Source organism: Pogoniulus pusillus, chromosome 34 (genome assembly GCF_015220805.1).
Source record: "Pogoniulus pusillus isolate bPogPus1 chromosome 34, bPogPus1.pri, whole genome shotgun sequence".
Classification (NCBI taxonomy): Eukaryota; Metazoa; Chordata; class Aves; order Piciformes; family Lybiidae; genus Pogoniulus; species Pogoniulus pusillus.
In genome coordinates, this window is record NC_087297.1 from 12,943,330 (window position 1) to 12,970,482 (window position 27,153).

At 54.3% G+C, this 27,153-nt stretch overlaps 1 protein-coding gene across 7 annotated transcripts in view; it reads left to right on the forward strand.

The window, feature by feature from the left end:
• Nucleotides 1–27,153, forward strand: part of NKAIN3 (sodium/potassium transporting ATPase interacting 3) — a 115,144-nt gene that overhangs the window by 34,524 nt on the left and 53,467 nt on the right. For 6 of the 7 annotated variants that reach the window (XM_064170802.1, XM_064170805.1, XM_064170807.1 and 3 more), the window contains exons 2-3: nucleotides 21,784–21,921; nucleotides 26,049–26,129. In XM_064170802.1, coding sequence (XP_064026872.1) covers nucleotides 21,784–21,921; nucleotides 26,049–26,129 — 219 coding nt within the window. The remainder of the gene's footprint in view (nucleotides 1–21,783; nucleotides 21,922–26,048; nucleotides 26,130–27,153) is intronic. The other variant, XM_064170806.1, reaches the window with a different exon arrangement.

Consider the following 27,153-nt stretch of genomic DNA (forward strand, 5'->3'; position numbering starts at 1 on the left):
GTTGTCAGAGAGAGTGATTGGCATTGGAATGGGCTGCCCAGGGAGGTGGTGGAGTCGCTGTGCCTGGAGGTGTTGAAGCCAAGCCTGGCTGGGGCACTTAGTGCCATGGTCTGGTTGATTGGCCAGGGCTGGGTGCTAGGCTGGGCTGGCTGAGCTTGGAGCTCTCTTCCAACCTGGTTGATTCTGTGCAGATAAGCCACATGGAGTCACACATTGGCATGTTCCACTTTGAGCTCATCCACCTGAGCTCTAGCATCATCAGCAAGCTACAGCAGGTCTCTCAGTAGCAGACCATGTCTGAACACCTTAATTAAATCAGCATTAAACAGCCAAATAGGCTCCTGAAAGTGCTCCTCTGGCTATGTTTCAGCACTTATCATCCAGGAGAGTGCTTTGCTCTTAAATTGTGTTGGATTTGATTTGCTTTTATTAATTGTTATGCAATTAGTACATGAAGAAATGTGAAGTTGTTGCCTCAGGCACCTCCCAGTCCAAAAGGCCTGAGCAGTTCTCATTCAGATTAGCAGAAAGGCTGAACCTGGTCCTGATTGCAGTGATGTAGGCTTTGAAGACACCATTTCTGGGCTTATTGGAATGGATCAAGGGTCAAATGCAGGGCTTGGCAGAGCTGCTCAGGCTTCTTCAGAGGCAAGAGGATGGGTTTGCCAAGAGCAAACAAATGGCATGAGTGGGACACTGCTCTCCAGTGCCAGGCTGGGTAAGGCCTGATGCTGCCCCCTCTGCTAATGCTGTTTCACTCCTTGAGCTCTGAGCCTGCCCAGGCTGATGTTAGATAACTTCATCTGCTCTCTGCATACAAGATAGCAGCAATCTCCACTGCATGCCTGCACAGAATTAGCTGCAAGTAGAGCACATTGAACTCCCTCCAGGGTTGCTGCTCCTGGGCTTCTTTCCCTTCCTTGTGTCTGTGGTTCTGACCTGGGGCTGTGAAAGCTTTGGTGCTGAGCTCCTCCTCTGCTTCATGTCTCTGGACTCCACACCGGTGAGGCTGTGCCTCAGATACTGCCTTTGGGTTTGGGCCACTCACTCCAAGAAGGACACTGAGGGGCTGGAATGGGTACAGAGAAGGGCAACAAAGCTGGGGAAGGATCTGGATGGCAGGACTGGAGGGGCAGCTGAGGGAGCTGGGGGTGTTCAGTGTGGAGAAGAAGTAGTTAAGGTAGAGAGCCAGAAGGTTTCCCAGCTCCTGGTTGGTTGGGCAGGGCTGGGTGCTAGGTTGGGCTGGCTGAGCTTGGAGCTCTCTTCCAACCTGCTGGTGCAACTCTGGGATGTGCTTTACAGCCTCAGTCCTTTCTTGTGTGCTTTTGGCCAATGCAGTTTAGGTTCCAAGACAGAGAGGGAACAGATTTTCTGCATCACCTAATGAGGGGCTGAAAATGATGGAGATGGAAGCAGAGCTTGGAAAAGCTCTGAATCCCTCCCCTCATTTGTCTCTGGCTGCTTCTGTACCTTGCTGAGCTGTTTGTGTGAGCTGAGATATTTTGATTTGACTGCAGAGGAGTCAACCTGAGGTTAGAAAACTTCCCTTTGGCCCTGAAGCAAGCTCATTAATGTCCCCAGCATGTGGTCCTCTCAGGCTGGGACTTTCACCTGTCATCAGCTTAGCCCTGAAAGCTTTGTCTACAAGAAACGTGTGGGAGGGTCCCTGTATAAATTGCAGAGCAAACCAGAGCAGGGCTGTCCCCAGGGGAAGCAGTGGAGGCTATTTTGAGTCAAAACGTGGGGGTTTCAAAGCCTCCTCCACCCACTGCCCACTTAAAGCCCAGTTAGAAAGGTGTAGCTGTTTATTTCCCTTATCTCCACTCTCATCCTCTGCTCTGTCTTTAGCCTACAGTTGCCTGGAGTTTAGGAAGCTGGGGTGGGGAGGAGGAAAGAGTGGCTTAAACTGTGTGAGAATCTAATAATGAAAGCTCAGGAGGAATTAAAGAGGGCTGCAGTAAGCCCCTCCAAGCTGGGGGGGTCCCCTCTTAATAAACCAGACAGGGCAAGGGATTGGATCAGCGACTCGCACCGCACAGCCTGCACCATCACTAATAAGAGCCTGCGTGGGGGCAGGGGGGGGGCAGGAGCAGCTGTTGGCAATAAAGAAGGCTCTGTGTGGCCACTGGGGGTTGTTCTTCTCGTTAGCAGTGGTCGGCACTGGATTTCCTGGGCAGTTCTCTGCGCTCCCCAGGGAGCAGCAGGCTGAAGCTACTGTGGGAACCTGCACGCTCAGGCTGGGGCTGCTGTTGTCTTTTCAATTACCCTCCTCAAAGCAAAAGGTCAAAGGATAAATGTTTGACTTGACTGAATCTCCTGTGGGTCCAAGCTGGAAGTTCCTGCTCATAACTGTACCAGGAGTGGCTCCAGGGAGCTCCTGAGCACACCTGCAGCTGGCAGCTTGTCTGCGTGGAGCTGCAGTATGCCAGGAGGATGCTGTGGGTGCCTTGGGGTAGGAGTTTGCATAGGATCATAGAACCAAGCAGGTTGGAAGAGAGCTCCAAGCTCAGCCAGCCCAACCTAGCACCCAGCCCTGCCCAACCAACCAGACCATGGCACTAAGTGCCCCAGCCAGGCTTGGCTTCAACACCTCCTGCCACAGAGACTCCACCACCTCCCTGGGCAGCCCATTCCAATGCCAATCTCTCTCTGACAACAACTTCCTAACAACATCCAGCCTAGACCTGCCCTGGCACAGACTGAGACTGTGTCCCCTCGTTCTGGTGCTGTGAGTCCTGCCCTTCAAGCAGGAAAAAGAGGAAGCTGCTGTTGTCCTTTTGCATTCTTCTCTTTTGGGGGGGTGAAGTGGATGCACAGAAACATCTAATGTTTAGAATCACAGAATCAGTCAGGGTTGGAAGGAACCACAAGAGTCATCCACTGCCAACCCCCCTGCCATGGGCAGGGACACCTCACACTAGACCAGGCTGTCCAGAGCCAGTCTCAAGCTGTGCCAGTGCAGGTTCAGGCTGGATGTTGTTAGGAAGTTGTCAGAGAGAGTGATTGGCATTGGAATGGTCTGCCAGGGAGGTGGTGGAGTGGCTGTGGCAGGAGGTGTTGAAGCCAAGCCTGGCTGGGGCACTTAGTGCCATGGTCTGGTTGGTTGGGCAGGGCTGGGTGCTAGGTTGTGCTGGCTGAGCTTGGAGCTCTCTTCCAGCCTGCCTGGTTCTATGATTCTAAATGCAACACCTGTCTGCCTCCAGGCATGAGGCTTCCACCACCTCCCTGGGCAGCCCCTGCCAGGCTCTCACCACGCTCATGCTGAACAACTTCTTCCTCACCTCCAGTCTGACTCTTTCCATTTCCAGCTTGGTTCCATTCCCCCCAGTCCTACCCCTACCTGACAGCCTCAGAAGAAGAGAAGATTGCTCAGACACTTTTGGGTTTGCTTTTATTATTCCTTCCTGTTTAATTGTTTGGGGTTGGGTTTGGTTTTTTTTATTTCCTTGCAAGGAGCTTTTCCTTTTGAATCTCTTCTGTGTGACACAAAAGGAGAGTTGTGACAGTTTATTAACTCCATGACATTTCTTGGCCTGGTTTTCAAACCTGGCAAGGAGGCAGCTTTTTAATCATGTAATTTAACTGCCATTATCTCTAGATTTATCTCTGGCTGAGCTACAATCTGCCTTCATATTTCAGCATCACAGCAGCAGCAGCAGCTCCCTGCACGGTGATTATTTAGGAACAGATTCTCCCATTAGGAGCAGATTCTTCTTCTTCAGTCAGCTGTAGGAACAGCAGCCCTGTTCAGGGGAATAGCTCATCCTGCTGAAGTGAAGAAGGGAGTCTCCTTTTCTTCCTAAATAATATTATTCTCCTCATTAGGGGAATATTAGTTAGGAGAAAAGGAGCTTAACTCAACCCAATGTAATGGTGGAGTGAGCCATGGAGAGAGTCGCAGCACTCCTGGGCCAGGAGCTCCTTAGGAGGATTGATGCTTCCAGCACTTGGGTTCTGTGACTGTCATAGAGTGGGGCAGGGTGGAAGGGACCTCACAGCTCAGCCAGTTCCAACCCCCCTCTGTCATAGGCAGGGACACCTCCTGCTAGAACAGGTTGCTCAAGGCCTCATCCAGCCTGGTCCTGAACACCTCCAGGGAGGTTGTGCAGCAAGAGCAGAGTGGGCAGCAGGGTGAGGGAAGTGATCCTGCCCTCTGCTCTGCACTGCTGAGACCCCACCTGGAGTACTGCATCCAGTGCTGGAGCCCCTGGGACAAGAGGGATGTGGAGGTGCTGGAAGGGGTCCAGAGAAGGGCTGTGAGGATGAGCAGAGGGCTGGAGCTGCTCTGCTGTGAGGAGAGGCTGAGGCAGTTGGGGCTGTGCAGGCTGGAGAGGAGAAGGCTCCCAGGTGACCTTACTGTGGCCCTCCAGGATCTGAAGTGGGCTACAAGAAAGGGACTCTTGAAGCTGTCAGGTAGGGATAGGAGTGGGGGGGAATGGAACAAAGCTGGGAATGGGGAGAGTCAGACTGGATGTTAGGAAGAAGTTGTTCAGCATGAGGGTGGTGAGAGCCTGGAAGGGGCTGCCCAGGGAGGTGGTGGAAGCCTCATCCCTGGAGGTGTTTGAGGCCAGGCTGGATGAGGCTGTGGGCAGCCTGCTCTGGTGTGAGGTGTCCCTGGGCATGGCAGGGGATTGGAACTGGCTGATCCTTGTGGTCCCTTCCAACCCTGACTGATTCTGTGATTCTAAAGTGCTTCTGAGGCTGAGTGCTAGGTTGGCCTGGATGATCTTGGAAGTCTCTTCCAACCTGGTTGGTTCTATGCACTCTGCTAAGTGCAATGTCATGAACACTGCATCCCAAATGCTGGGATTCACAGCACTGAAAGGGTCTTTCCTACCCACATTCCATTGTGCCAGCTGAATCCTTCATCAAGCATCCTACATTTGGCATAGAATCACAGAATGTCAGGGGCTGGAAGGGACCTCCAGAGCTCAGCCAGTCCACCCCCCCTGCTAGACCAGATCCCACAGGAACTCATCCAGGAGGGTCTTGAATATCTGCAGAGAGGGAGACTGCACAACCCCCTTGGGCAGCCTGTGCCAGGGCTCTGTCACCCTCACAGGGAAAAAATAAATCCTCCTTAGGTTCACGTGGAACCTCCTGTGCTCCAACTTTCACCCACTGCCTCTGGGCTTTCACCCACTGACTGGGCATCACCCAGCAGAGCCTGGCTGACTCTCCCCACCTCCAGCTTTGCTCCATTCCCCCCACCCCTCTCACTTCCTGAGAGCCTCAAAAGTCTCTCCCCAGCTTTTTTGTAGCCCACTTCAGATCCTGCAAGGCCACAAGAAGGTCACCTGGGAGCCTCCTCTGCTCCAGCCTGCACAGCCCCAACTCTTTCAGTCTGTGCTCACAGCAGAGCTGCTGCAGCCTCTGAGCATCCTCCTGGCCCTGCTCTGGACACTCTCCAGCATCTCCACATCCCTCTTGTCCCCGGGCTCCAGCACTGGATGCAGTACTCCAGGTGGGGTCTGACCAGAGCAGAGAGGGAGAATCACCTCCCTGGTCCTGCTGGCCACACTTCTCCTGATGCTCCCTGGAGGTGTTCAAGGCCAGGTTGGATGAGTCCCTGAGCAACCTGTTCCAGTGGGAGGTGTCCCTGCCTGTGGCAGGGGGTTGGAACTGGCTGAGCTTTGAGGTCCCTTCCAACCCAAACCATTCTGTGATCTTAAAGGTCTCTTTCAGCCACTGTGGTTCTCTGATCCGGGATGCTGTGGGAGCTGAGGAACACAAAGGCAGCAGAAACCTCTTTTACTTTCCTCAGTCCTGTTGCTCATGCTTGGCAGTGTGAAGTGGACACCCAACAAGCTTTCAGTGAATCCCTCTCTGGGTGATTTTATCCTACCTGTTGGCTTTTGGTGCTTTAGACAGTGTGGAGTGCCTGCTGTGAGCCAGCCCAGCCCTGGTCCTGCTCCCTGCTGTCCCTTCCCAGCGCAGGCTCTGCTCACTGAGGCACTCTCTGAAGCTGAGGGCAGTCAGGCTTGCTGCAGCCTCTGCCTGTGCTTGCAGGAACCCAGACTGAACTGTGAGAGCTGGCAGAGAGCCATGGAAATCAGGGGGTATAATCTTATAACTAGGAAATTAGGAACTATAAAGTGCTTTAAGTACACAAGAGGGAATAAACAGCTGTAATAAATTAGTGTTCAAATGAGCAGCACTGCCAAGGCAGCTCCTAAGCAGAGGAGTTTGCTCTCTGAGGACAGGAGGCTGAGAGCCCTGGGGCTGCTGAGCCTGCAGAAGAGCAGCCCCAGAGGGGATCTGAGCAATGCTCAGCAAGAGCTCTAAAGGGTGGGGGCAAGAGGATGGGGCCAGACTCTTGGCGGTGGTGCCTAGGGACAGGCCAAGGGGCAGTGGGCACAAAGTAGAACCCAGGAGGTTCCATTGGAACAGGAGGAGAGAGTTGTTTGGTGTGAGGTTGCTGGAGGCCTGGAGCAGGTTGCCCAGAGAGGCTGTGGAGTCTCCTTCTCTGCAGAGCTTCCAACCCTCCCTGGCCTTTGTGCTCCTGGGCAAGCTGCTGTGGGTGCCCTGCTTTGGCAGGGGGTTGGACTGGATGATCTGCAGAGGTCTCTTCCCAAGGGGGAATGGCCTCAAGCTGAGGCTGGGGAGGTTTGGATTGGACATTAGGAAAAGTGTTTCCACAGGGAGAGTGGTCAGGGACGGGAATGAGCTGCCCAGGGAGGTGGTGGAGTCGCCCAGCCTGGCTGTGTTTCAGGCTGGTGTGGTAGGAATGTGGTTTAAGGAGTAGGGTTCTAGGTTGGACTGGGTGATGCTGAGAGGCTTTGCCAGCCTGCATGGTGCTGTGGCTCGGTGGTGCTGTGACTCTGTGATTCATTCTTTCTTCCTGCTGCTGAATGTGAGGCAGGAGGTCAGGCTCTCAGGCAGCAGCAGCAGCAAGGGGCTGTGTTTCAGGTGACTGTTTTAGAGCAGGGTTCTGGGTTGGACTGGGTGATGCTGAGGCCTTTGCCAGCCTGCATGGTGCTGTGGCTCTGTACCAACAGAGCACAATCTGTGGGAATAAATCTGAAAACCTCCCCCAGGGCTTGACTGAGGTCTCTCTTGTGCATGTTTGCCCTGACATTGCCCAGGACCATTCCCATCACTTTTAGGTTTGTCCTTGTCAGAGTTCTCTGTGCCTTCCTTTGCTAGACAAGCCATCCAAGCAGCACTTCAGCAGCACACACTTTACATCTGCCTGTGCTCTGGGGTTGGGTTTTTGTGGGGGGCTCTGAAAAGGTCATTTGGGGCAACTTCTCTGCAGCTTTCCAAGTGTGAGCTGTGTGACCCCCTCTGATCCATCACAGCATGACTCAACCAGGGGAGTGTGAGCACACAAACCTGTTCTGATCCATTTAGCCACGAAAAAGAAAGGCCTAAACACCCCAGTTCTGGTCCCCTTCCAAGGAGTGGAAGTCTCCTGGCATAGCTGCCCCAGACAAAAGGCAGGTTAAGCTTCTCTACTAACACAACCACCCTGAGTTATTTGCTCCAGCCTGCTCATTTTGCAGCGCTTCTGGTGGAGGTTTTGGGTTGCATAAAACATGCTTCCCTCTTTATGTGTTGTGCCAGTTGGCTTAGATCTCCTGGGAGAAGTGGAAATTGGTGTTTATTTCCATTCTGGCTTCTAAACAGGCAGAAAGAAGCTGCCTAAAGCAGCTCTGCTCTCTCTGGGATGAATTGAGATGTAAGGAGGAGTAGGGAAAGTGCTGCTTTAGCTTTGCTCGGTTCAGTGGCTGGGGGAATGGAGGTGTCAGAATCCTGCTCCAGTGGTTTGTGGATAAAGGAATGATGATTTAAAAGGCTTGAGACCTCCCCAAAGAGGCAAGGGTTGTTCCACAGATAAAACAACTGCAGACAATGCAGGATGGGAGGGTGGGATTTTGCTCTAGAGGAAGGGAGGCAGAGCAGTCTTGCTGGATTCTTACACTCCAGCCCAAGCTCAGATCTCCCCACACAGAACCATAGAATCCAGCAGGTTGGGAGAGAGCTCCAAGCTCTGCCAGCCCAACCTAGCACCCAGCCCTGCCCAACCAACCACACCATGGCACTAAGTGCCCCAGCCAGGCTTGGCTGCAACACCTCCTGCCACAAAGACTCCACCACCTCCCTGGGCAGCCCATTCCAATGCCAATCACTCTGACAACAACTTCCTAACAACATCCAGCTTAGACCTGCCCTGGCACAGCTTGAGGCTGCATACTCTTCTTCTGGTGCTGGCTGCCTGGCAGCAGAGCCCATGCTATGACTCTCTCCAGTCTGAATTGGTCTCCTTTGCTTTAACCCATCCCCCCTTGGCCTCTCACAGCAGGCTTTGCTAAAAAGTCTGTCCCCACCTTACTTGTAGCCTCCTGCCTTAATAAGATGCATGAGCCTGACCATGGCTTGGGTCAGCCTAATCAGCTTCTGAAGTGTCTGTTTCCCTGGACCTGTATTCAGCACCTTACTCCTGGGCAGAACTGGCTCAGAGATCACAGGGCTGCAGCAAAGGTCCATGCTGAGTAAGAGGAGGCTGAGGGCAGACCTCATTGCTGTCTACAGCTACCTGAAGGGACATTGTGCAGAGGCTGCTGCTGGGCTCTGCTCACAGGGGACTGGAGACAGAACAAGGGGGAATGGCCTCAAGCTGAGGCTGGGCAGGTTTGGATTGGACATTAGGAAAAAGGTTTTCACAGAGAGAGTGGTCAGGGACTGGAGTGAGCTGCCCAGGGAGGTGGTGGAGTCACCCAGCCTGGGTGTGTTTCAGGGTGGTTTGGCTGTGGTGCTTGGGGCTATGGTTTAAGGTGACTCTTGCAGAGTAGGGTTCTGGGTTGGACTTGGTGATGCTGAGAGGCTTTGCCAGCCTGGGTGTTGCTGTGACTCTGTGATCCTGTCCCCTGCAGCAAGTGGGCAGCTGCTCCCTGAGTTCTCCACTCCACCTTCCCCATAGCTTCCCCTTTTCTTCCTGCCCATCCCTGGCAGGCAGCGCAGCCTGCTCCTGCTGCACACATCTGGCGTGGAGCTCTTCCCCTCCCCCCTCAGCCTGCCACAGCTGCTGCTTCTAAACGGGAGCTGGCCAAGCAACTGCTCCTAATGACTCCCCTGACAGCTCTTTTCCACTTACTGCTCCAGCTTTCCTATTCACCACCTGCTTGATTTCCCTTCCCCAGCCCCCTGCCTGCTGCAGCCCCCACTGGCTCCTGGGCGCCCAGCAGCCTGCTCACCAAAGCCATGCTCATGCTCTTCTCTGGGCACCTCCAGCTCAGCAGCCACTGCTGCTGGCATCCTTGGGTATGAAACACTAAGCCAAGAGAGGCATCTTGACCCTTCTTGCTCCCTGTTTTGCTGCACTTGGAGTTAAGCTGTGTGTTGCCAAGGGGCAGATCTCCAGAGGTTCTTTCCAACTCCTGCCTTTCTGCAGTTCTGATCCCAGGGAATGCTCAGTGCTGCAAGCCCTGGGGAGCTCTGCTAGCATTGGGTGTGAAGTTCTTGCAGAGGGGTGACAGCTGCACCTGCAGCCTGCTCCAGAAGTGGAGCTGGCCTGGCTGTGTTGCTCAGAGACAGGGAACCCAAGGAAAGCATTGCACTCAGCTGCCTGTTCTGGGAACACCTCTGCAGCTCCTGAGCTGGCAGAGCCAGATGGTGTGAGACCTCTGGCCAAGGCCACTGCTCTAATTTAGAGGAGTCTGCCTCAGCCCCAGGTGCATCTCCTGAGCTGCAGGTTCCCCAGTGAAGTCTGCAGGGGTGACACATCACATTGCCACTCTGACAAGTAAATCTTGGAGCCAGCTGCAGCTCCCTGGGGTCCCAGCTCTGTGTTCACAGCATACAAGCTCACACAATTAGCCTGTGGACAAGGACATGCCCTTTGGCAGTGCTGATAAATAGTTATCTGTGCTCACCAGGCCTAATTGGTCCCTGGTGGAGTTAGCCCAAGTGCTTTCCCTTCTTCTAGGCAGGGCTGGAGCAAAGCAGTTTCTTCTCCTCTTCCTTCATGCTGATACAGGCTTTGTTTGGGGGGGAAGTGCACCCAATCCTGTGCCTCTCCTTGGTTGGTCTGTTAACAGACTCAGCTTTGGCTCAGTTTCCAGAGGCACTTTGCTGTGCTCCCTGTGTCCAGAGGCACTTTGCTGTGCTCCCTGTGTCCAGAGGCACTTTGCTGTGCTCCCTGTTTCCAGAAGTGCCATAAAGTCACCACTGAAGTCACATTGGCCCTCAATAGGAACAACAAAGCTCAAAGTGCTTTTATTCTGCTCTTTGTGAGTGAGGAACTTCTGGAAGATATCACAGGGACAGGACTTGGAGGTTTTTTTGTCCTTCCTGCAGCTTTTCCCCACAGATGGTTCAAATGGGAGCTGATAAAAGGCCTTTTCTTGGTGAGATCTGTGAGACAGCAGACATCTGACTTGGGGCAGCTCAGTGCCAGCAAGGAATAACAAGCCTATAAAAAAAGGCTCCCAGAAAGGAAAAGGTGAGAGAGAGGATAGAAAGCACATCAAGTGACACTCAGAGATGCTGGTCACCCAAGCACAGCTCCAGGCTGGGTGGGGGATGGCTGAGAGCAGCCCTGAGGAACAGGACCTGGGGGCCTGGGGTGAGGAAAAGCTCCACAGGAGCCTGCAGGGTGAGTGCAGCCCAGACACAACCCTGTGCTGGGCTGCAGCAAGAGCAGTGTGGGCACAGGGCAAGGGAGGGGATTCTGCCCCTTGCCTCTGCTCTCCTCACACCCCACCTGCACTCCTGGGTGCAGCTCTGCAGCCCCCAGCACAAGCAGGACATGGAAGTGTTGGAGCCAGTGCAGAGGAGGCCACCAAGATGCTGAGAGGGCTGCAGCAGCTCTGCTGTGAGCACAGGCTGAGAGAGTTGGGGCTGTGCAGGCTGGAGAAGAGAAGGCTTGGAGGAGACCTTGGAGTGGCCTTGCAGGACCTGAAGGGGGCTGCAGAAGGGCTGGGGAGGGACTCTTGAGAAGCTCTGGGAATGGCCGGAGGAGGAGGAATGGATTTGAAGTGGCAGAGGGGAGATTGAAAGTGGATGTTAGGAAAGGGTTCTCTGGACTGAGGGTGGTGAGAGACTGGCAGAGGTTTCCCAGGGAGGCTGTGGAGCACAGAAGCACAGATCAAAGATCACATTCGGTGCTTCTGTGCTCCACAACCTCCCTGGAGGTGTTCAGGACCAGGTTGGATGAGACCTTGAACAACCTGTTCCAGTGGGAGGTGTCCCTGCCTATGGCAGGGGGTTGGAACTGGCTGAGCTTTGAGGTCCCTTCCAACCCATCCTCTGACCCTCAGGCTCTTCTGCTCTCCCCAGGCTCATGGGCAAGCATTCTGAGCTGTAGCCATCCCTGGGCTCATGTTGCAGTGCTTGTAGAGGAGCTGGCAGGGAGATGTGAGCTGTTACCTCACCGAGGTTCATGATGCAGCACAACACAAACACGTTTTAAGGTCAGGGAGCAATGCTGCTCTTCAGCTCCCTCCAGTAAATAACTGTTTCCCAATGGCTTTTATGGGAGACAACCCAATCAATCCTGGCCTTGTGCAACAGGCAGTGCTCCACAGCCCTCCTGCATGGCAATGCTTTGCTGGGCTGAGGTTTTGTTGACTTGTAGATGGAAACAAACCTTTTGAACATGCTCCCCCCCGGCTTGAAGCATTCATTATTTACCAGGCAGATGTTTAAGGACATTATTCAGATCCAATTTCCTTGACTTGGGGGTTTAACATTCAAGACAGCCTAGGAGATAACACCTTGGAGAGGAGGGAAGGAGACTGAGTTGGGTGTGAATCCTAATGAGCAAAGCCTGTGCTGAGGAGCTGCACTGTCAGAGCCATTTCCAAGTGATGCCCACGGAACTGAAAGCAAATCAGACATGCTGATAATAAAATAAACACAAAAGGGATGGAAAGAGCTGCTTTTATCTCAGGTGTGGCTCATGCAAGATTCATTGTGAGCCTCAGCAGAGGGAAGAGACGATTTTGTGGCAGGCTGGGAGCCTGTGCAGGCAGTCTGATTGCACTCGGGAGGTGGAGCGAGGGGAGCAGCCTCAGGAGTGAAGGTTTATCTGTTTCAGAGGGTGAGACAATGAGATCTGTCCTCAGGTTGTCTCTAGGAAGAGAGGAAGCAATTAGAGGAGGAAATAATTAGAGAAACACCCTTGGTCTCTGAAGAGATGAGGAGTGTGGTTTGAGCTGTGAGCAGCAAGAGGGAAGGGGGCAGAGTGAGACTGGAGACCAGGAAGGAATTCTTGCCAGGGAGGGTGGTGAGATGCTGGAACAGGCTGCCCAGGGAGGCTGTGGATGCTTCCTCCCTGCAGGTGTTCACAGTCAAATTCCTTGGCTGCAGGAGTGGGCAGGGATTGGCACAGGCTGCCCAGGAAGGCTGTGGATGCTCCCTCCCTGGAGGTGTTCACAGTCAAATTTCTTGGCTGCAGGAGCGGGCAGGGATTGGCAGAGGCTGCCCAGGGAGGTGGTGGAGTCCCCATCCCTGGAGGTGTTTAAGCAATGTGTGGACATGGCACTTTGGGACATGCCTGAGTGGCCCTGGTGGTGTTGGGTTGATGCTTGGCCTTGATGATCCTATAGGACTTTTCCAACCAAAGCAGCTCCATGATTCTCTCTCCATTTATCTCCCACTGCCACTCCAGAAACAAAGCCATTCCTTCAGCTGGAAGGAAGCCTCCATTTTCCCCACCAGAACATCCCTGAAGGCAGCTGAGGAGACACAAAGAGTTTGTTTGGTGCCAGAGCTGACCTCTGGTGCACACCAGCATCACCTCAGCTAAACCCTGGCTTTTAGCACAAGCTCGAGCACACACTGGCTTGGAAATTGCATCAACCTAACAAATAGCTCTGGGAGGCTTTGTGCCTCCTCCCACAAATCAGAGTAATTGCCTGCTGCCTTCCTCTCCCTCTTGGGGGACAAGATTCAGCTGCTTACCACTGTCTGTAGTCAAACTGCTCAGCACCAGCACAGATGTGCTTTTGCTCAGCTGCTTCATTTAGCCCACAGAATCAGTCAGGGTTGGAAGGGAACACAAGGAGCAGCCAGTTCCAACCCCTCTGCCATGGGCAGGGACACCCTACCCTAGAGCAGGCTGCCCAGAGCCTCAGCCAGCCTGGCCTCAAACACCTCCAGCCATGGGGCCTCAACCACCTCCCTGGGCAACCCATTCCAGCCTCTCACTGTGTATCAAAATACCCAACTGAGCCTTCTGCTGCAGGGATTGGGCTGTTAGGAGGAAGTTGTTGGCAGAGAGAGTGATTGGCATTGGAATGGGCTGCCCAGGGTGGTGGTGGAGGAGCACCCAGCCCTGGCCAACCAACCAGACCATGGCACTAAGTGCCCCAGCCAGGCTTGGCTGCAACACCTCCTGCCACACAGACTCCACCACCTCCCTGGGCAGCCCATTCCAATGCCAATCACTCTCTCTGACAACAACTTCCTAACAACATCCAGCCTAGACCTGCCCTGGCACAGCTTCAGGCTGTGTCCCATTCTTCTGGTGCTGGGTGCCTGGCAGCAGAGCCCAACCCCACCTGGCTACAGCCTCCCTGCAGGCAGCTGCAGGCAGCAATGAGCTCTGCCCTGAGCCTCCTCTGCTGCAGGCTGCACCCCCCCAGCTCCCTCAGCCTCTCCTCACAGGGCTGTGCTCCAGGCCCCTCTCCAGCCTTGCTGCCCTGCTCCAAACACCTTCTAGCACCTCTTGTGCGATCTTCTTTGTGTGATGGGAATCAAAACCAATCTGGGAGATCTCTGTTCCCAGAGACATGCTCAGAAGAGGACAGAAACAGGGAATGTGAGGTTAGAAAAGGAGAGGGAGGGAGGAGATGGCTCCTTGTGTGCTCCCAGGGCCGTGTAGCATCTCAGGGCTCTCAGTACTGAGTGACAGCTTTAATTTACAGTGGAGCTTGGAGAAATTGTTAGAGCTGTCAATGGAGTCCTTTTTGTCTGGGTGATACAAAGAGCTTATCAGAAGCAGCACCTTTCTGAGGCCATGAGGCACTTTAGGCTATGCAGGCTGAGAATTCAGAAGTAGGAGCTTGAGTTTACATTGAGGGGAAATGTACTCATGAGCTGCATGGTTTGAGAGCCCAGATGGAGCTTAAAGCTACACCTGAGGACAGGCATTCCCTGTGCATTATCCCTCTCCTGTTATTCCCACCCATTCTTCACTTGGAGAGATGGATTTGCCTTGGCAGTGGAGAGCAGAGGGGTTGTGTGCCTGGCAGAGCAGGTGTGCACTGCAGAGCAGGCTGCAGAGGTAAGCATGGGGTCGTTCTGCTGGGAAAGCCCTCTGAGATCAGCCAGCAACCCAGCAGCACCGTGGCCACTGCCAACAGGGTCCCGAGTAGCTTGTCCACAGGCTTCTTGAGCCCCTCCAGGGATGGGGACTCCACCAGCTCCCTGGGCAGCCTCTGCCACCAATCTCTCAGCTCTCCTGCAGCAAAGGGATGGTTCCTCATCTCCAACCTAACCCTCTCCTGGCACCATTTCAGGCCATTTCCCCTCATCCTCTCACCTGATCCTGGAGAGAAGAGCCCAACCCCCACCTCACTGCAACCTCCTTTCAGGCAGCTGTAGAGCAATGAGGTCTGCTCTCAGCCTCCTCCTCTTGGCTAAGCACCTCCAGTTCCCTCAGCTGCCCCTCCCCAGCCCTGTTCTCTGGGCTCTTCACCAGCCCTTCTCAGGTCACAGTTTGGCACTTCAATGTCGTTCTCAGCCTGCAGCAGAGGAGGCTCAGGGCAGAGCTCATTGCTGTCTAAAAGCACCTGAAGGGAGGCTGTAGCCAGGTGGGGTTGGGCTCTGCTGCCAGGCAGCCAGCAACACAACAAGAGGACACAGCCTGAAGCTGTGCCAGGGCAGGGTCAGGCTGGGTGTTAGGAAGTTCTTCAGAGCAAGAGAGATTGGCATTGGACTGGGCTGCCTGGGGAGGTGTTTGAAAGGAGGCTGGACGAGACAGTGCCATGGGTTAGTGAATTAGGTGGTGTTAGGTGATAGGTTGGACTCAGTGATCCTGGAGGTCTTTTCCAACCTGGTTGATTCTGTGAACATCTCTCTCGTAGTGAGAGCCCAGACCTGAGCCCAGCCTGTGAGGTGCAGCCTCACCAGCAGATGCCTCCATCTCTGTTTTGCTGTATGGGGTTTGTGTGTCAAGGTTTTGGTAGTGAGGAGCTCCAAGGGCTGGCTTCTGTGAGGAGCTGCTGGAAGCTTCCTGCATGTCTGATGGAAGCAGTGCCACTGGCTTCAAGGCTGAAGCCACCAGTGGTGGTGGGGACATAGCATTGTAGAATCAGGGCTGGAAGGGACCACAAGGAGCAGCCATTCCCAACCCCCTGCCATGCCCAAGGGACACCTCAACTAGATCAGGCTGCCCACAGCCTCATCCAACCTGGCCTTAAACACCTCCAGGGATGAGGCTTCCACCACCTCTCTGGGCAACCCCTGCCAGGCTCTCACCACCCTCATGCTGAACAACTTCTTCCTCACCTCCAGTCTGACTCTCCCCATTTCCAGCTTTGTTCCATCCCCCCCACTCCTATCCCTACCTGACAGCCTGAGAAGTCCCTCCCCAGCTTTCTTGTACCCCCCTTAAGATCCTGAAAGGCCACAAGAAGGTCCCCTCGGAGCCTTCTTCTCTCCAGACTGAACAGCCCCAACTGGCTCAGCCTCTCCTGACATGCCCCATGCAGAAGTAGTTTATCCTTGCATCAGCTGCCCCCACACTGCTCCTGGCCCTGAGTCACTGCATGAAAGGAGCTTCCCTTCTGGATTTTCAGGAGCTCCTGCAAGATAAGCACTGCTTCTCCTTCCTTGCCACAGCACCAGACAAGGCAGCCTGGCCTTGTCTTTGTGCCTATGCCAGCAGTGATGAGAGCAGAGATTACAGAGTGACTTCCCTGGGCTCTGGCAACTCTTCTGTCACAGGCAGGGTGCTTGGCCCTGCTGCAAGCAGGTGTCTGTCACTGGGCAGAGGGGGTGAGGCTGGAATAAATAAACCTGCAGTGACTGCAGCCCCCTGGCTGCATCAGCCTGGGACCAGCTGCTCTGGCTGCTGGTATCACAGTGATACCTGGCAAGAGGTCTCCTCTCCACAGCCCTCCCATGCTGAACCTGCACAGTAGTATTCAGTGAGGCAGAAGGGCTGCAGCAGAGCTGTCTCCTGGCTTGCAAGCTCAGAAGAGCACAGCACAGAAGTGTGGTTTATTGCAGCTGTTGTGTTCTGAGTTGTACAGGTCAAAGAAGGTTCTCCCTCTGTTCTGCTCTGGTCAGGAATGTTGTGTCCAGTTCTGGGCTCCCCAGTTCAAGAGGGACAGGGGCAGTGTCCAGTGGGGGCTGCAAGGATGCTGAAGGGGCTGGAATGGGTGTGTAGAGGGAAAGCTGAGAGACCTGGGGCTGCTCAGCCTGGAGAAGAACAGTCTGAGAGAAGATCTTCATGTTTAGGACTATCTGAAGCTCAAGAAGGAGCCAGGTTCTCTTCAGGGGTGCCCTGTGATGGGAGATGGGGAAGTGGATACCAACTGGAACCTGGGAAGCTGCACCTCAATGTGAAGAGAAACTTCTTTACTGTGAGGGTGAGAGAGCCCTGGAGCAGGCTGCCCAGAGAGGTGGGGGAGCCTCCTTCTCTGGATGCATTCCTGTGATCCTGCTTTGGCAGGGGGCTTGGACTGGAGCACCTCTGGAGGTCCCTTCCACCTCCCCCCATTCTCTGAGGCCATGTGTAGCACTAACACAATCCTCCTCCTGCTGATGCACTGACAAAGGTCTGGGGAGCTCTGCAAACCTTTGGGATCAGTATCCTCAGTCCTGTACCACTGGAGTCAGTTCTACTGCACAGCTGCAGAGCAGCCTCTCCTTTCTCATTTGCCTGGGTGCTCTTGCTGAGCATCTCCAGATAATTAGGGATAATAACCTGTAGCCTTGGTGTCCCTCCCGGATGTTCTGGGAGCCCTGCTGCTTTTCCTCAGCTTGTTTGCTCTCTTCCAAGCCTTTGGAGGGACAGCTGACAAGTTTGAGCATGCCTGTTGGCTGGCTGAGCTTAGGAAGGGACAAAAGAGTTGGTGGAGAAGGTTTGAGTGATGAGACAGAGAGAGAGGGACGCTGCTGAGATCAACAAAGAGCTCTGCTGTGCATCACCAGCTTCTCTTTTGTCTAGTGTGTGCTGAAGCATCAGCAGTGGGGAGCAGCAGCAGGAACTGGGAGGCTAAAGGGAGATAATTGGCTTGCAGGAACAAGGGTAGATGGTTTCGGGGGGGGGGGGGGGGGGATGTGGCAGCTGCTAAGTCAGAGCTGTTTGTCCAGGCAGAAAAAGCAGAAGCTGGGGAGCCCAGGGGAAGCAGCAAGACAAATGGAAGTGAGTCAGTGAGAGCTGAATTATAGTCTGCCCGAGTCAGACTGAAACCACTGAGATGAAACCATTTGAGCATTCGTTTCATCAGAGCCTGCCAAATGCATCAGGTGTGAAGAACACTGGCACACCTTCCTGCATGCCTCTGGGGCTCAAAGAGCCTCTCACAGGTGTTGCCTCTGCAAGCTTGGTGTTCATCCAGGTCATCACTCGTGCTTAAAGCAGTGGAGCATCTCTGCGAGGAGCAAAGGCTGAGCAGCCTGAGAGGATCTTGTCAGTATCTAAAGGGTGAGGGGGCAAGAGGATGGAGCCAGACTCCTGCCAGCACTGCTCAGGGAGCAATGGCATGAATTGGAACCCAGGAGGTTCCATCTGAAAATGAGGAGACCAAAATGGCCTTTAAAATGGGCTCTTTAGCACTCATCTGTGTAAATGATCACAGCAACAGGATGAGAGTGGCAGCCACTGACACCAACCTGGGCATTAACACACAATCCTCCTCCTCCTCCCAGCTCTGCACTGAGCCTCTCGTTCATACTGCAGTGATTTTAGTGCTTCCTCTCCTCTTTCTTGCTCATTCCTCCACAGAAGCAGGAAAAGCTTTGAGAGGAAGCAGAGAAAGCTTTGCACAAGATCCCCTCCTGTTGGAAGTTGTCCTCTCAATAGACTCTGTTGATGAATTACTTTAGATAACACCAGGGCAAAATAATTTGTCATGCTGCTGTTCAGCCCTATTCTTTTTGTTCCCTCAGTGGGAGAGGTGAGAAAAAGAGAGGGCAAAACAGCTGCCCTACTTTCTGTTGGTAGCAGCTGCCAAGAGGATGCTCCTGGGATGTTGGGTGTGTGTCCAGGTTGCATGATCAGGAGACTGACATTAAAGAGTGGTACCTGAAAGAGAAAAGAGCTGCAGTGCAAAGGGCATTCTGCATGCAGCCCTGGGGGGCTGCTTACCTGGATCTGTAGGATCATGGAATGGCTTGGATTGGGAGGGACCCTAAAGATCACCTAGTGCCATGGGCTGGGGTACCTCCTGCCACAGCAGGCTGTTGGACCCAGGAGGTGCAAGATGCCAGTCCAGGTCTTTGTGTTTGGAGACCTTGGTTAAGGCAATGGAACCTCTCTGTAAAACAAGTGGAAATAAAGGAAAAGTAGCACCTTAGAGTGAAGAGAAGGGAGGATTTGAATTCCCCCTGGAGGGCAGGGATCCATACAGAGGGACCTGGGCAGGCTGCAGAGCTGTGCCCAGGCCAACCTCATCACATTCAACAGGGCCAAGTGTAAGGTCCTGCACCTGGGTCAGTGCAATCCCAAGCACAACTCCAGGCTGGGTGGGGAATGGCTGAGAGCAGCCCTGAGGAACAGGACCTGGGGGTCTGGGGTGAGGAAAAGCTCAAGAGGAGCCTGCAGTGTGAGTGCAGCCCAGACACAACCCTGTGCTGGGCTGCAGCCAGAGCAGTGTGGGCACAGGGCAAGGGAGGGGATTCTACCCCTTGGCTCTGCTCTCCTCACACCCCACCTGCATTCCTGGGTGCAGCTCTGCAGCCCCCAGCACAAGCAGGACATGGAAGTGTTGGAGCCAGTGCAGAGGAGGCCACCAAGATGCTGAGAGGGCTGCAGCAGCTCTGCTATGAGCACAGGCTGAGAGAGTTGGGGCTGTGCAGGCTGGAGAGGAGAAGGCTTGGAGGAGACCTTGGAGTGGCCTTGCAGGATCTGCAGGGGGCTGCAGGAGGGCTGGGGAGGGACTACTGAGAAGGTCTGGGAATGGCAGGAGGAGGAGGAGGAATGGGTTTGAAGTGGCAGAGGGGAGATTGAAAGAGGATGTTAGGAAAGGGTTCTTTGGAGTGAGGGTGGTGAGACACTGGCACAGGTTTCCCAGGGAGGTTGTGGAGCACAGAAGCACAGATCAAAGATCACAATGGGTGCTTCTGTACTCCACAACCTCCCTGGAGGTGTTCAGGACCAGGTTGATGAGCCCTTGAGTAACCTGTTCTAGTGGGAGGTGTCCCTGCCTGAGGTGGGGGTTTGGAACTGGCTGAGCTTTCAGTTCCCTTCCAACCTAACCCATCCTCTGGCTCTCTGCTGTGGCAAGTGGAAGCTTTCTCTTGGATTGGAGCCACCACACACACAGCCTGACACAATCACAAAGAAGTCAAACCTCGATTTGCTTTCCTCCTTTCTCTGGGAGCTCCTGGCACAGACTTCATCATTCATAATAAGACAGAGCTCTGCAGAGATGCTTAACCTGTAACCATCTCTTGCTTTGCCTTTTGCTGCCTGTGTGCTGGCATTTCACAGGAACAACCAGGGGAGCATTAAATGCCAGCTGAGGCAGCTTCACTCCAGCTCTTTGCAGCATTCTATAGGTCAGCCAGCCCAGGGGCTAGGCTCAAGTGCTGTGGGATCAGTTCCAGCTTCACTGGAGGGGTGAGATTGGATGTGAAAGCAGTGTGCTGTGACGAGTTGGTGCTCGGGGGGAGCTGTTACAGCCCTGGGATGGCTTCCCATAAAGTGTAGCAGCTTTTGTAGTGTCTGTGTGGTGCAGATGCTGCAGCCAGCCCTGGGCATGGCACAGTGGCACCCATGGTGCCCTGGGAGCTGGGGCTGTAGGCTGGCAGGGTGGCAGGGGTTGGAAGGGACCCAGAGATCATGGAGTCCAATCCCTGACACAGCCTGCACAAGGCACAAGCAGGTAGTTCCAGTACCTGCAGCTGTATACAGGAATGGACAAGGTAAAGGTAAGACAGACACACCACAGCCCTCCCAGAAACCAGGGTGCCCAGCAGGGGCTCCCAGCCTGCTGCATTCTGTGACTCTATCTCAGATGCAGTGGTTCAAAAGCTCAGCACACAGTTTGTCTCCTCACAGATGAGATGGAACAGGGACCCCCAGGTGGCATTGGGTTCATGCTCATGGGCTGGAGGTTCTCTCACAGGTTGTGTCTTATTGGGCACTGATAGAACCTAGAACAGGAGACTCTAGCAGCTGCTGTTGGACACTCTGGGTGACAAAGCTGCTGGGGAGGGGCCTGGAGCACAGCCCTGTGAGGAGAGGCTGAGGGAGCTGGGGGGGTGCAGCCTGCAGCAGAGGAGGCTCAGGGCAGAGCTCATTGCTGTCTGCAGCTGCCTGCAGGGAGGCTGTAGCCAGGTGGGGTTGGGCTCTGCTGCCAGGCAGCCAGCAGCAGAAGAAGGGGACACAGCCTCAAGCTGTGCCAGGGCAGGTCTAGGCTGGATGTTGTTAGGAAGTTGTTGTCAGAGAGAGTGATTGGCATTGGAATGGGCTGCCCAGGGAGGTGGTGGAGTCTTTGTGGCAGGAGGTGTTGCAGCCAAGCCCTGGCTGGGGCACTTAGTGCCATGGTCTGGTTGGTTGGGCAGGGCTGGGTGCTAGGTTGGGCTGGCTGAGCTTGGAGCTCTCTGCCAGACTGATGGATTCTCTGATTCTCTGGGTTCAAGCCCCCTCAGCCAAGGTTAGATGTCTCTGTGGAGCAGCCTGGATCTCACCATTCCCCTGCACTACCCAGGCTGGCAGGCAGCACAGAATCTCTTGATCAGAACCTTTTTTGTGTGTCTCTATACCTGCCTCTCTGTTCTCTGCTTCTATGCTTTGGCCTTCAGTGACCTTGACCACTTCTGCTTCATGGAGCTCTTGCAGCAAATATATTTATGTTTTGTATTCTGTCTAATCCAGTCTTACAGCTACTCAAGTGGCAGCAAATTCCCTCTTGCTCTGACCAGCACTGCAAAGGCTCTTTTCATGTTGGATCATCTGGGATTTTTTTTCTCCCTCGTCAGAAGGGAAGAGGTTTCTCTGCTGCTCCAGGAAGCTGAGCTTGCTGCAAACATCAGTGATTTATTCACAGCCTGCCCTGCAACTCAGTAACCTTCATGCTACCTAATCTTGTAAATGGATTTAGTGAGCTGCCAGGCAGTCAGAAAAAGCCAAAGATGCTGAGGTGCTGGAGGGTGTCCAGAGCAGGGCAGCAGGGCTGGAGAGGGGCCTGGAGCACAGCCCTGTGAGGAGAGGCTGAGGGAGCTGGGGGGGTGCAGCCTGCAGAAGAGGAGGCTCAGGGCAGAGCTCATTGCTGTCTGCAGCTGCCTGCAGGGAGGCTGTAGCCAGGTGGGGTTGGGCTCTGCTGCCAGGCAGCCAGCAACAGAAGAAGGACCCAGCCTGAAGCTGTGCCAGGGCAGGTCTAGGCTGGATGTTGTTAGGAAGTTGTTGTCAGAGAGAGTGATTGGCGTTGGAATGGGCTGCCCAGGGAGGTGGTGGAGTCTCTGTGGCAGGAGGTGTTGCAGCCAAGCCTGGCTGGGGCACTTAGTGCCATGGTGTGGTTGGTTGGGCAGGGCTGGGTGCTAGGCTGGGCTGGCTGAGCTTGGAGCTCTCTGCCAACCTGCTGGATCCTATGAAATAACTGCATGCCAAAGTGTCCTGTCTCAGCTGGAGTTCAGCAGTGGTGTCTGTGTGCTCTCTTGCAGCTGGCAGCACTGGAGAGGCAGATCTTTGACTTCCTGGGCTTCCAGTGGGCTCCTATCCTTGGCAATTTCCTACAAATCATAGTGGTCATTTTGGGGCTGTTTGGCACCATCCAGTTCAGACCTCGCTACATCGTCGTGGTAAGTCCCATTTGTCTTCTGGTTCCGTTCTCCTTCCCCTCGTACTCCAGAGCAGAATCCTCTTGGTTCCCTGCCACCAGTTGGTGTTTCTGTAGGAGCTTCAGGGGGCTCCATGGCCTTTTGGGAAGTGAAGGAGTGCTGACATCTGGGGAGCTATCAAGAATGGTAACCTAGGGCAAGTGCTGGTACAGTTAGGGCTGGCATACAAGCTGTAGGTAAGGTCCTTGAAGGGGGCTACAAGAAAGCTGGGGAGGGACTTGTTAGGCTCTCAGGGAGTGATAGGACTGGAGGGAATGGAACAAAGCTGGAAATGGGGAGATTCAGCCTTCAGTTAGGAAGAAGTTGTTCAGCATGAGAGTGGTGAGAGCCTGGAAGGGGTTGCCCAGAGAGGTGGTGGAAGCCTCATCCCTGGAGGTGTTTAAAGCCAGGCTGGGTGAGGCTGTGGGCAGCCTGCTCTGGTGTGAGGTGTCCCTGGGCATGGCAGGGGAGTTGGAATTGGCTGATCCTTGTGGTCCCTTCCAACCCTGACTGATTCTGTGATTCTAATGAGGTTCCCTGGGTGGGTGATGGGAACATCTGCAATCAGACTGAGCACCAGTGAGCTGCACTCCCCTCCTGCTTTAACTTTGAGCATGTGGTTAGGAGCTCAGGCGACACCAGGTGCAAGTTCTCACTGCCTGAGGAGGTCAACATGCTTCTGTGATTGAAGTTTGATCTGAGAGCTTCCTGCCAGAAGAATGCCCCAAGCTCTAGGAGCTGCCGTGCAGTGGCTGAGCCATAAAGCAGCTCTGCTGGACCCAGCCCTGGTTGCACCTAGACAAAGGTCATGGCTTATGTTCCCTGTCTGCAGTCCTTCAGGCACAGGACTCAAATGCTGGTGACTCTGAGCTAAGTCTGGAGTTTCTCTTGCCCATAGGTAAAATTCTGAGCCCTGAAAGCTTAGGAAGCACAGAGAGAAGGGGAGCAACAGCATTGACCCCAAGTGTCCTAATTAGTTTGAACACCATAATTATTTCTAATGGGTCTTGTATTAATTAGTCATTTAGATCCATTTTGGTGACCAATTTGTCCTGTCACTGCACAGATGTGCTATTTTCAGGCCTCAAATAGCAGGTGGTTTTTTTTTCCCCTGGCTGAATTAAATCAGTGCAAAGTCCTCAGGGGACATCAAAAAGTGCAGAGCTGATGTCTAATTTCTTCTCCTATTAACTCACTTCAAACTTAGCCAAACATTTGCAGAGAAGGCAGCCCAGTGCTGCATCCTCCTCTCCAGCACAGCCTCACCCAGCTCCAGAGCTCTGCTCTGATCCACTTCCCCTTTCATGCTCCCCCTGTCTCAGCAGAACTTGCTGTCACCAGTGAGATTTCCAAGCTGCTAGAATCGATTAGAGATGATGAGAGGACTCTTGTTAAAGCTGAGGGGGGTTTCCCCTCTCCTGCTTCTTGATACAGGACTTCAAAAAGCCCTCTGAAGGATGAGTCATGTAGCTGGAATTGCACAAGCCTGGCCCAAAGCCCAACCTAAATGTATTAATGAGTAGTGAGAGGTGGAAAGAATGCAATTAAACAGGGGGGATGTGAAGTGGGAAGCTCTGCTCTGCTTGCCTTAACTGCTTCCAGCCTTTGCTCTGCTTTTCCTCTTGCCTTCTGAGTTCTTGTCTTGACTCTTTGTGGTCTGAGTGGCACAGGTGCTGAGTCCTCAGCCACAAGGAGCTCATGAAGCACCCCTGGTGCTGAGCCCTCAGCCACAGGGAGCTCATGAAGCACCCCAGGTGCTGAGCCCTCAGCCACAGGGAGCTCATGAAGCACCCCAGGTGCTGAGCCCTCAGCCACAGGGAGCTCATGAAGCACCCCAGGTGCTGAGCCCTCAGCCACAGGGAGCTCATGAAGCACCCCAGATGCTGAGCCCTCAGCCACAGGGAGCTCATGAAGCACCCCAGGTGCTGAGCCCTCAGCCACAGGGAGCTCATGAAGCACCCCAGGTGCTGAGCCCTCAGCCACAGGGAGCTCATGAAGCACCCCAGGTGCTGAGCCCTCAGCCACAGGGAGCTCATGAAGCACCCCAGATGCTGAGCCCTCAGCCACAGGGAGCTCATGAAGCACCCCAGGTGCTGAGCCCTCAGCCACAGGGAGCTCATGAAGCACCCCAGGTGCTGAGCCCTCAGCCACAGGGAGCTCATGAAGCACCCCAGGTGCTGAGTCCACAGCCACAGGGAGCTCATGAAGCACCCCAGATGCTGAGCCCTCAGCCACAGGGAGCTCATGAAGCACCCCAGGTGCTGAGCCCTCAGCCACAGGGAGCTCATGAAGCACCCCAGGTGCTGAGCCCTCAGCCACAGGGAGCTCATGAAGCACCCCAGGTGCTGAGCCCTCAGCCACAGGGAGCTCATGAAGCACCCCAGGTGCTGAGCCCTCAGCCACAGGGAGCTCATGAAGCACCCCAGGTGCTCTGAAAACTCACAGAGTCACAGAATTAAGCAGGCTGGGAAAGACCTCTGAGATCCTCGAGCCCAACCTGTCACCTAACCCTTCTAACTAGCTAAACCCTGGCACTGGGTGCCTCACCCAGCCTCCTCTTGAACACCTCCAGGGATGGGGACTCCACCACTTTCAGAAGGTCCAAAGCACAGTGTGAAGGAGGAGAAGGGGAGAAATGATCACGTTGTAAACAGAATCAGAAGCCACTCTGAGTAGTAGCCCACCCTGACTCTGCAACCTGACCCCCTTCCAGCAGAGGACATCAGTGCAGCTTTGCTGTGGGGAAAGAGCAGCCTATTCCCTTGGGAAAATCCCATGGCCTGCAACATGATGTCAAAGCAGAAGGAGTTCAGATACTCCTGTGCCTCCTTTTCAGCTTCAATAGGTGCCACATGCCCATGGCACAGCAGAGCTGAGCTGCGGGATGGGAAGAGCATCTCACGGAGGAGCAAGGAGGGAAGCAGGGAGGACAGAGAGGTGTTGTAAAAGCAACGCCTTGGGAACAGAGAAAGCTACTTCTGACTAGTGCTGTTTGCTGCCTGGCCTTAAGCACCCCGGAGCTGGGTGCCTATAGGGTGTGAATAGCTCTGGGTGTAACCTGTGCCAGTCTCAGAGCATCATTTGCATTCTGAGAGCTGCAGCATTCCCTTGGAAGGTAAAATAAATGAGGCAGTGTTTGTGTGCAGCTCTCACAGGCTGCAGCGAGGAGCATCTTACTAATCCCCGTGAGGGAATTGGGCTTCTGTCCTCAGAGCTGGGGCTGAGTGACAAAGAGAAAGGAGGTCTTGAGTTGGCTCTTCACAAAGTGTGCTGAGGGAGGTAGAGCCTCTTGAAATGAAATCATAGCTGGGTCGGTTTGGTGTTTGCAGTGTCCTGCACAGCCCCAAAGCAGGGAAGTGAGCATGTCACAGCTAACCAAAAGCTGCTTTCCAAAGGGGACAACACATTTCTTACAGCTACAAAGGGGGCAGAAATGGTTACTGAAGATGTAATCACAGAGGCCCAGAACTGCCCAGGGCAGCCAAGCAACAGCCACAGGATCCAGAGCCTCCTAGATGAGAGTGCTGAGCTTTGCTGAGTACATTAGAGCAAAGCAGCAGCAGCCCAGGTGACCTTCTGGTGGCCTTCCAGGATCTGAAGAGGGCTACAAAACAGCTGGGGAGGGACTTTTGAGGCTGTCAGGGAATGCCAGGACTGGGGGGGATGGAACAAAGCTGGAGGTGGGGAGAGTGAGGCTGGAGGTGAGGAGGAAGTTGTTGAGCAGGAGAGTGGTGAGAGGCTGGAATGGGTTGCCCAGGGAGGTGGTTGAGGCCCCATGGCTGGAGGTGTTTGAGGCCAGGCTGGCTGAGGCTGTGGGCAGCCTGCTCTAGGGTAGGGTGTCCCTGGGCATGGCAGGGGGGTTGGCACTGGCTGCTCCTTGTGCTCCCTCCCAGCCCTGACTGATTGTGTGGTTCTGCTTCGATGACTTCTCGCAGGGAGATCTCCTTTTCTGAGCTCCCTGCAGTTGTCTGCTCCCAGAAGAACAATGCTTACTGAGGAGGGGGTTTGGTTATTGATCTGCTCAGTATGAAGCTTTTTCATCCTCACATTTTATTTTCTCCTGTCCTTCTCTCCCCCCCTCCCCTGCTTTCATCCTGCTCTGTGTTTAGTACACGGTGTGGACTGCCCTGTGGGTCACCTGGAATGTTTTCATTATCTGCTTCTATTTGGAAGTAGGAGGACTTTCTAAGGTAGGTGCTTTCTGCCTTCTGCAGGTTGAGGGGAGGGTGTTCTGGCAGCTGGGCTCTCAGATTTGGGGTGGCTGCAATCATAAAGGGAAGATGTTGCTGCCTGAACATACAAATCGACCTTCAGGGCTCCCCTCCCAGTGAGAGCTCTGCTGTTGGAGCTGCTCTGGCAGTCAACAGGCTTAAGTTTGAAGCACATAACTGCAGCCAGCCCAAATTGCAGCTGCCTCCTGAAGTACCATCCGGGGGTGGGAGGGGGAGGGACGTTCAGGAGAAGAATCCAGGTTGGGTTTGGTTGTTGCAAAGCAGGCAGTGGCATCCTGAGTGAATTCTCAAGTGCATGTGAAAGCCTTGGCTGAAGGTCTGAGGCTGCATTCAGAGCAGCTAAGGAAAAGGACCAAGAAGGTTGAGGCAGGAACTTGTTGTGCATTAGGCTCAGGGTGAGAAATGTTAATTCCTTATGAGCACAAAGAGAAGGAGGAATGGCAAAGGATGCTCTGGATTTTTATGTCTATCATAGAGTCACAGAGTCAGTCAGGGTTGGGAGGGACCACAAGGATCAGCCAGTTCCAACTCCCCTGCCATGCCCAGGGACACCTCACACTAGAGCAGGCTGCACACAGCCTCAGCCAGCCTGGCCTCAAACACCTCCAGCCATGGAGCCTCAACCACCTCAACCTCCCAGCTTTCTTGTAGCCCACTTCAGATCCTGAAAGGCCACAACAAGGTCACCTGGGAGCCTTCTCCTCTGCATACTGCACAGCCCCAACTCCCTCTGTCTCTCCTCACAGCAGAGCAGCTCCAGACCTCTGCTCATCCTCTGGACCCCTTCCAGCACCTCCACAGCCCTCTTGTCCCAGGGGCTCCAGCACTGGATGCAGTACTCCAGGTGGGGTCTCAGCAGTGCAGAGCAGAGGGCAGGATCTCTTCCCTCACCCTGCTGCCCACTCTGCTCTTGCTGCAGCCCAGGCTCTGGTTGCTCTCTGCTGCCAGAGCACACTGACAGCTCAGATTGGGCTTCTCCTCC